The 8,826-nt window shown below is 40.2% G+C and overlaps 1 protein-coding gene across 1 annotated transcript; it reads left to right on the forward strand.

Annotated features, from left to right (window-relative positions):
* The first annotated feature begins 1,037 nt into the window (after positions 1–1,037).
* Cxcl13 (C-X-C motif chemokine ligand 13) lies at positions 1,038–7,615 on the forward strand. Its single transcript, XM_004643199.2, has 4 exons — positions 1,038–1,121; positions 2,625–2,757; positions 6,188–6,268; positions 6,558–7,615. Exons 1-4 carry the CDS (start codon positions 1,058–1,060, stop codon positions 6,607–6,609), a joined length of 330 nt encoding a protein of 109 aa, XP_004643256.1. The 5' UTR covers positions 1,038–1,057; the 3' UTR covers positions 6,610–7,615.
* Positions 7,616–8,826: the final 1,211 nt, after the last annotated feature.

Raw genomic sequence — 8,826 nt, forward strand, 5'->3', positions numbered from 1 at the left:
GTCTGACTTTTCAGTGGTCCAGGGGGCTTGGTGTGGTACATCCACACCTGTCTTCTCCCAGAGAAGGTCAGTGATACTAGAAACCCAGCTGGCCATTGTCCACATATTTTTAAAGCAAAGAACCCCTAGCAATGAGGCAAGGCTGTGGGCTGGGTGAATTTCACATATGCATAGCTTAAACAGTATAGCACAAGGGGCACCATCGGGTAGAGTTCTTGTGCCTCCACTGGTACATGTTTCTTAGGCCCAAAAATATGCACATTACAGCCAGAAAGACGCTCTGTCCCCAGATCTAGTCTCTTCTCTCCTTTTATCAAGACACAGGCACACCAATGAGAGGACATATATGGCTTCTTGCAAGATTTCCGTGATGGCCAAATTACATAAATCATCATATATCTCAGATAGTAAAAAAAGAAGCAGCCAGAGAGCATAAGTGTCTGCCTGGCAAGTGCAAGGTCCTGAGTTCAATCCTTGGTACCAGGAGAAAAAAACAGAGGCAGTAGAGAAAACTGGAGCTCATCAGTGTAAGGACCTCCCTGCAGGGAGGCAACCACTAGGTGTACAGCTAAGCACTGAGCACCTGCTGGGGCAGAGCTGCCTTACACTTGCCTGGCATACAAAGACATGATCAGCAGAATCCATAATGCCAGAGAGCTTACACTGAAATGCCATCGAGAAACCTACCTGGTCATTCACTGAGAGAAGCAATCAAAACCACGGCTTTCCACAGTGATCATAGACGTCCCTGCAAACTGTGACCTCTGCCCACTTTCTTTGTCCTCAAATCTCTGCAGCATCCCTGGCATCTTTAGTCTACATTTTCAGGAAGTTATTTATTATACTAATGGTGCTCTGAATTAAATTTATAAACTTTGCAAGAGGAATTTTTTTCTTTCCTGAAAAGCAAGCTCAGCAATATTTGGGGGCTTTTAGAGCTGATGCTGCAGCTGAGAGAAGGAAGGGGGAGGGCTCAGGAGGATGTAAATAAATAGGAGTCCCTTGTGCTGAGAAGCCACTGCTCGGCTGGAGGAGCGCACCCACACCGCGGGGCAGCATGAGGCTCAGTGCTGCGGCTCTGCTGCTCGCCCTGCTGGTCTGCAGCCTCTCTCCGGGCCAAGGTGAGAACTTGCCCTCGCGCTGAGCTCTCCTGTCAGCAGAAACGCTCTTCAGCTGTTTCCTTTTTTAAAAACTTTCTGTTAAAAATTGGGGAAGTATGAGTAAAAGGGAGAAAGTTGCTCCTAGATTTCTAAACATAAGGTGCTTACGGAAGTGTGGAGTAGAAACTGGAACTTTTATATTAAGATTTTTATTTAAAGAAGGAAGAGATTTTGGCTTGATGTGGCTTGTATTTGGCTTGTGCATTCCTATCCCTTTTCAGACGGTCCCTTGCTGTAATAGGTGAGCCCGTTATGTCTGTTCATTCCACTTTGCACCACACACTAACCCTTTACAGGGTCTAAAATTGTTGGCATCAACTGGTCTCCTGCATGGAGCATTCATCAGTCCTTGTAAGCGCACCAGGGACGAAGAATGCACGTTCTGCCACAAGGCAGACTCTGGAGTCTAAGTGGGGCGCCACGGTGCCACTAGAAACACATCTAGTGTGGCAGTGTTTCTACGGCTGGAGCAAAGGCTGCAGGCATGCAGACACCATCCAGGTGCAGAAGATAAGTTTTTATTCTTACAATGCAGTGCTCCCTCCATTTTTATTTTGCTTCCCATGTAATTTTTCCTCTCTAGAAACTTCCATTTCTCTCTCCTGGTGCATGAAGCTTTCGTACTGCTCCTGACAAGTTCATTAGCAGCGCAGATGCAGTGCAGAGATTGGCAGGAGTATCACCTTCTGTGGTGTTTGCTTACTTGTTCTCCCCCTACACAGTGAAGCCCTGCAAGTTTGGGCCATTTTATTTATAAATACCTGTCAAACAGAGTGGTCGGCACTGTGGATAAACAGGCTTTGATAAATATCTTTTTAAGAAAGGCAGATTCCATTGAAATGTAGGAGGTGAGTCACTTATAGAAACTATCTCTACTAACAACTTTTATTGTTGAATGAAAATAGTCTTGAATTTTTATAATTGTTTTTTTCCCCCAGATAATGATTTGCAACTGAGATAGAGAAGCAACATATTTGGTATTAAATAAATTCCCCAAAACAGAGAGCATCTTTTGTGGCATTTTTATCTAGTAAAGAGTGGGGTAGGGGAGATAAGAGAGAGAATCTATCCCAGACGTTTTCTGCAGGCATTGCTACAAACCATGACTCTGCCCTCATGTGCTGGCGCTGAAGAGTCGTCAATTCTATGTTGCCTTAACCATAGCTGAGTCTAGGGAAAGTAATAGTTATCAATTTTTATTATACAAATAATCACTTAAATAGTAATATAAAGTTGACCACAATTTTAGTAAGCATTATGCTTCTTAAAAACTACTTTTATGTTTAAGGTTTCAGTAGAATATATTTTTATATTTAAAAATATATTCTACTGATTGCTGAGATTACGGGTGTGCGACAGCTGATCGGAAATTTTCAAATCTTCAAATGCAGAGTATGGATGCTTGCTTCAGAGTTACAAATTCTCAGCCAAAAGAGGTTAAAATAACTAGTTCTGTGTTTACAGGTATTCTGGAGGCCTATAACACGAACTTGAAGTGTAGATGTAAGAAGGTAACCTCTCGCATCTTCCGCCCGCCCCACATTCGTCAACTTCAAGTTCGAACCCCTGGGAATGGTTGTCCAAACACCGAAATCATGTAAGTTGCAAGAAAAAAAAATAAGTAAATATGATTCCTTTCTCCCAGTGAAAGTCAGATCAGATGTTGCCATAAGGGCTGATAATAATCTGAAGAATTTATTCAAATGTTGCTAAAATTCTGAAACTAATAATGAATGCCAGTAAGATTTAAGGAGTGCCTTTGCAGCATCTGTGATGAAGTGCTTTATACTGGCTTGCTCCTTCATTTTTCTCTTTCACCTGCTCCTTTAAGGTGTGCCTATTGTTCGACCTGTTATTATTAACAATGCAGACAGAGCCAGGTGTGGTGGTGCATTCCTGACTGTTACTACAGAACTCTGGAAGCTGAGGTAGAAGGACTGCTATGAATTTCAGGCCAGCCTGGTCTACATGGCAAGACCCTGTCTAAACAAAACACAGCAAAAGAAAGAAGAGACTTGGGCGGGGGAGATGGGGCGGGGAAGATGGCTCAGTGGAATAAGCACTTCCCTGGCAAGCGCAAGGGCCTGAGTTCAATCCCTGGTTACACACACACACACACACACACACACACACACAAAAAAAAAAAAAAAAAAAAAAAAAAAAAAAAAAAAAAGAAAGAAGAGACTGAAGGAGGCTAACTCACTACCTGGGACCCACCACAAGGAGAGGGTGGAGCCAGGGCTGCACCCATGCTCACTCTAGTCCCATGCCTCTTCTCACACCTTGAAAGGTGTAGTCCATATAACCTCCTTCTCCAGGCATCTCTGGCTTTGTTTTTTTTTTTAGTTACTCTTCCTGGGAATATCTTTTTTTGTTTTGTTTTGTTTGTTTTATGTTTTTTGTTTTTGTTTTTGTTTTTGTTTTTGTTTTTGTTTTCAGAGCCAGGGATTGAACTCAGGCCCTTGCGCTTGTCAGGTACGCGCTTATTCTACTGAGCTACCTCCCCGGAATATCTTTTCCCGGAAGTGCTGGAGATGGAACTCAGAGCCTTGCACACACCAAGCAAGCACTGTATCACTGAGCAACAGCCCCAGATCCCATGAGCTTCTTCAGGCTTTTGGAATGTTTTCAATCTGCTGCTCTTTGTTTGTCCTATTTTGATAGCAATGATTTGTGCCTACCTTGTAAAATAGAACTATAGGATATCAAAAATGTATATGGAATTTTTCATTAAAAAGGCATTATAGTTTCACCCATGTCCTCACTTATGAGAATTCTAAGGACAATTATTTCCCACAAAGATAGGAAGTCTAGACGTGCCACACGTGGAAGCAGTTCTCCTGGCTGTACAACCTCTCTGTAACTTCTCTCAATTTCCTTTCTCACCTCTCAACATGGGGAAGTAATACTCCCTAATTTTCTCTGCTTTAATGTCATCCTTTTGAAATATGAAAAAATGTGACTACACCTTCTTGTCAAATTCTGCCTTTATAAATTTCAACCAGATATAGAAATGAAAGCTATGATTTTTTTAAAGGAAAAACTCAAACCCATCATAAGCAAAAACACCAGATAGTTTGAAATGTTTTTTCATCATGAAATCAGAAAGGAAATTCAAAGATCTCCTGAGAACCCACTCTATGACCTATGACTTCCAAGTTCTGTGTCACCTGCAAAGGTGGAGTTGAGAAGTTCAGCGGATAAAGCCGTTTGTGTGCTGAGTTACACAAACGGCTAAGATAACTGATGTGCAAAGAAATCATGTTCTGAGGTCCTACCAGTAAAGCCTCAAGCCTCCCCATTTTCAGTCTCCTGGAAGACCATCTTTTTGCCACAGGTAGGGCCCGTCATTTCTGGCCCTTAGTAATGATTCAGGTCAGGCTTGTAGAAAGCAGTGGCAGAAGGTGTGAGTCCTGAAATTTTAAGTCTTTATTTGAATCTTCTTCTGTCCTGCATTTGCTGTGCAATCTTGAATGAGTTCTTTGAACTCTCTAAGCTTCAAGATCCTCATCAGACAGTGAAGACATAACAGTTTCTCCGGCACAGAATTTCCATGAGACAAATTCAGGTGGTTCACGGTTACCTTCCAGCACATGTGGCATGTAGTGTGGGATGGTATTTGACAATCATGACCTGGTAGCAATCATTGCTGCTTTTGTTTAGCCTAATTTCTTAGAACAGGGCAAGTCTGTCTAACTGCTGGCTCAACAGCAGCCAAGCTCTACAGCCCCTCCCACCTTAAATTTTATTGATTTTTTTCAGATAAAAGATCTTTTGTGGAGTGTTTTCTATAACCTGCTTTATTCATTCATTCATTCATTCATTCATTCATTCATTCATTCATGCACTTGCTCACTCATTTTGCCATACTGGAGAATGGACCCTAGGCCTTTACACTAAACCTTATCCTTAGCCCTTACCTCCCTTGCTCCCTCCCTGTTTTCCTTCCTTTCTTCATTCCATTCTCTCTTTTTTTTTTCTATTCTTTTGTTTTTAGAATCTTAATAAATCACTAAGTTGCCCAGGCTGAGCTTAAACTTGTGATTCTCCTGCCTCAGCCTCCCAGAATGCTTGAACTACAAGACTATACAGGTCATCACACCCAGCTAACAAGCATATTGGAAAGATACCATATTGTGATATAACTTCAGAAGTAAGCTGGCTTCAGGGCCTGCTATTTGATCCTTCTCTAAGTCATGAAAGTTTTCAACCAAACACTGATCTCTAATGTGAGATTCTGTCCACTTTGGATTCATCTACTAACTGTCACCTATCAGTCCACAAATAATCAGGCTTCAGGTTTTCTAACATTCAGGCTGCCTGCCATAAGTCACCTATTTCAGATCCAAAACTTCCCAGCTCCACTTACACTTCATCTAAGAATCATTTTCATAACAAAAATGTTTCTATTATTTAAACATGAAAGATTGACCAAGATGTATTAGTCTTTCACTTTTAATTTCATTTTTTAATCATCATTCATTTATTCATTAATATGTTGTCAAATTCAGTTTTCTATACACTATGAGGCTTATTCCATTTTGTACTATTAGATACACATACTTAAAAATATTTAACTCATTTTTATGAGGAAGTTAAATATTTTCTGAAAAAAGCCATTTGTTACTGCTCTCTACCAACAAGCTTGAAACAACTTTCATTCAAATCACCTGACTCATTTAAACACTCGGTCCAATGGCAGCATCTCTGAAGGCCTAGTGTACACAATTCTAGTCTACAGAAAACACTGTTTTACATGGTTACATGGTATATAATTAAAGGACATTTTTGTAATGAACATTTTCTCTTTGATGTGAAACATACAGTTTCTCCATACACCCCTTCAGTCACTCAAATAGATTAAAAATGTATCCTCCTTTAAAAGGCACATGCATTTACAGGTTCAAATCTTTGTTGTTTTAAAAATTGTACAGGTCTTTTACAATACAATATCTTGTTATTTAAATGACCTATAAATGGTTATTCATTAATTTTTTCTTTTTTTTTTTTTTTTTTTTTTTTTTTAGAATCCAGTTGAAGACTACGTCAATTGTATGCTTGAATCCTCAAGCCAAATGGGTGCAGCAACTTTTAACATTTATAGAAAGGTAAGTCAGGCATACCCAGGGCTTTCAGACTCCCATTCATAACTAGAATTTGCCTTTGCCTTTGCCTTTCCTAGACAGCCAAAATGTGCGTTCGAAATGTGTAAGTTCTAAGACAAATGCGTGCTTTCGCTCCCCCTTCTGGTCACACAGAGTGTGGGAGACCGTTCCCCCAATTCAGAGAGCTGAATGGGAAACTAGCTCCTTACTTGCTATCTCTGCGGGAGAGCTGCAGTTTCTTTTTGGTGTTTTTCTAAATGTGAGCGTTTTTCCTTTTGTGTTTGCTTCACAGAAGAAAATTGCGTTCAACTGCACCAGCTCCAGTGACGAAGAAGGGTTCCTGATTCAACATGCCCCCTGAGAATACCTGCTACGCTGGACTTCAGTTTCTTTCTTGGTTGAATTTTTTCCAAGAAAAATAATTTCTTTGTATAAACAAGCATGAGGCTGTCTGTGAAAGTAACCTTACACAATTTGATGGAGTTTCCATTCTTATTCTTGAAGGAGGAAAGGTTCTTTGGGGAGAGTTTAGTTATAACTCACATAGGATTTGTTGAAAATATTCCGAAAAAAAATTGTTGTTTAATGCTAAACTTTCCTAAGACAAAAGAATAGGAATTTGAACCTCAAATATAAATATGTAACTTGAATCAAAAAAAATTGTCAATCATTTTCTATCCAAACAAAAGTAAATTTCTGGGCCGGTGAGATAGCTCAGTGGTCTACAGCGTCTGCTTAGGCAAGCTTAGGCAGGTGCGGGGACCACAGTTTAATCCGGACACCACATGCCACAGTAGCCCTGCCCTCAGGGTGGGCTGAGTCGGCCAAAAAAAAAAAAAGTAATTTTCCTTGGAAACCTGAAAAACTATATGGAGAGTCAGCGTGACAAGGTCCAGAAGGTTCACAAAGCAGATATGAAAACCACTTTGGAGGGAGACAGGGTGGCACTCCTACTTTTAAAGAATTCCTTTAAAGATATATTGTCTCAAATTAAAATGAATAACATTGGAAGATCCTCAGACTTAAGATTTTAGAATGTATAGGAAAAGCACTTGAGGGGTAATGTTTGACTGCATTCTTTTACACATCCATCTTAATGAACTTTTTTATTCACATCTTTTCCACAAAGTAACAATCCCTGGTATCAAATTCTATGTTTCCTATTCATCTAATGCTAGTTAATAAACTTGAGCAAACATTTTACTTCATTATGATCAGTTCATTCCATATGAAACATTTATTCAAGTTATTTGGAGGCTCTTCACAATGCAAAGTAAAATTTGAACTTGCTGGGTTTTTTCTTTGCATGACACAGATCTAAAATTGCAGCAGGGCTGGAGGAGTTGCTCTGCGGGAGTGCTGAACTGTGGGAGCCTCTTTCCCTCATCCTGGTGCTAAGCAGGATTCCTCAAGACTCTTATTCAAACCCATTCTCACTGTCTCTTTATGTTGATTCTTCAAGTCTCCTATGTTTTATGTGACAAAGTTTCACACTGAATTTGACAAGCAGCAGCAGAAGACACTTAAACCTCCTCCTCCATTCCCACCACTGCACCGAATTTCATTAATTGTTGGTTCCTCTCATCCGTCCCCAGCTGCTATGGGGGGTGAGGAGGTTATTCCTAGCACCAGACATTCTAAGCTCTCTTTGCCTCCCTCTTTCATTTCTCTCTCTATGGTTGGTTTATTTTCATTAAATAAATGTCTTGGGAGGGAATAAAATGTAACTATAAATGCTATATTTTGTGTGGGCTACATTTTTATTACAGATGTATGCAATGGGATTATAAAATGTCATAATTCAGCAACCTAGGGTTTTTCAGACTTCAGTGTTTAGAGATCAGAAATAATTTTTATGCTTTGATTTTGGTCTTAGAGAATGTAGCTAGACGTATACTTAGGAGCCTCAAAAAAGAACTATGGCCATTTCCCCTGAGGTTGTTGGCACCCTCCCACATACACTCTTTATTGCAAGAGAAGTTAGGACCCAGTGTAGTGAGAGAACTGATGTCCAGCCTTACACTGCTACGTGACAAATGCAAAATCTGTGCTTCTAACCACGAAACAACGCTGATCTAGGAGGGAGACGCCATCAGGAGGAACTGAGGCAAACAGACATTTACTTTCCCAATTCACATAACTAGTAAGAGACAAACAAGAATTCAAACAAGGCCATCTGACTCCTAATTGGATGATCTGAATCAATACACCAGATTGCATGCAGTTTTCTTTTCCCTAGCTACATTTCCAACCTTCTCAGGGTCAATGAAAGCCAGGGGGTATTGCACAGTGCAGTACCTCTAAGTACTATATATAATATAATATATATATTAAACCAAAAGAAGAGTTTGAACATTTTTACTAGGAAGAAATGATAAATATTCCCAGCGATGTGCTTGCTCTGATTTGAACATTACACAACACATGTATTAAAGCATCACATGGGCCTCAATAAATATGTACAGTGTTTATGTATCAATTGAAAAGAAAGGGCTAAAGGAATTAGGGAAGTTTCAGGCTTCCCCGGGTCAGGCATCCAGTGCGTGTGGTCCCGTCCTAGA

The sequence above is a fragment of the Octodon degus genome, unplaced genomic scaffold (genome assembly GCF_000260255.1).
Source record: "Octodon degus isolate 3935 unplaced genomic scaffold, OctDeg1.0 scaffold00168, whole genome shotgun sequence".
Classification (NCBI taxonomy): domain Eukaryota; kingdom Metazoa; phylum Chordata; class Mammalia; order Rodentia; family Octodontidae; genus Octodon; species Octodon degus.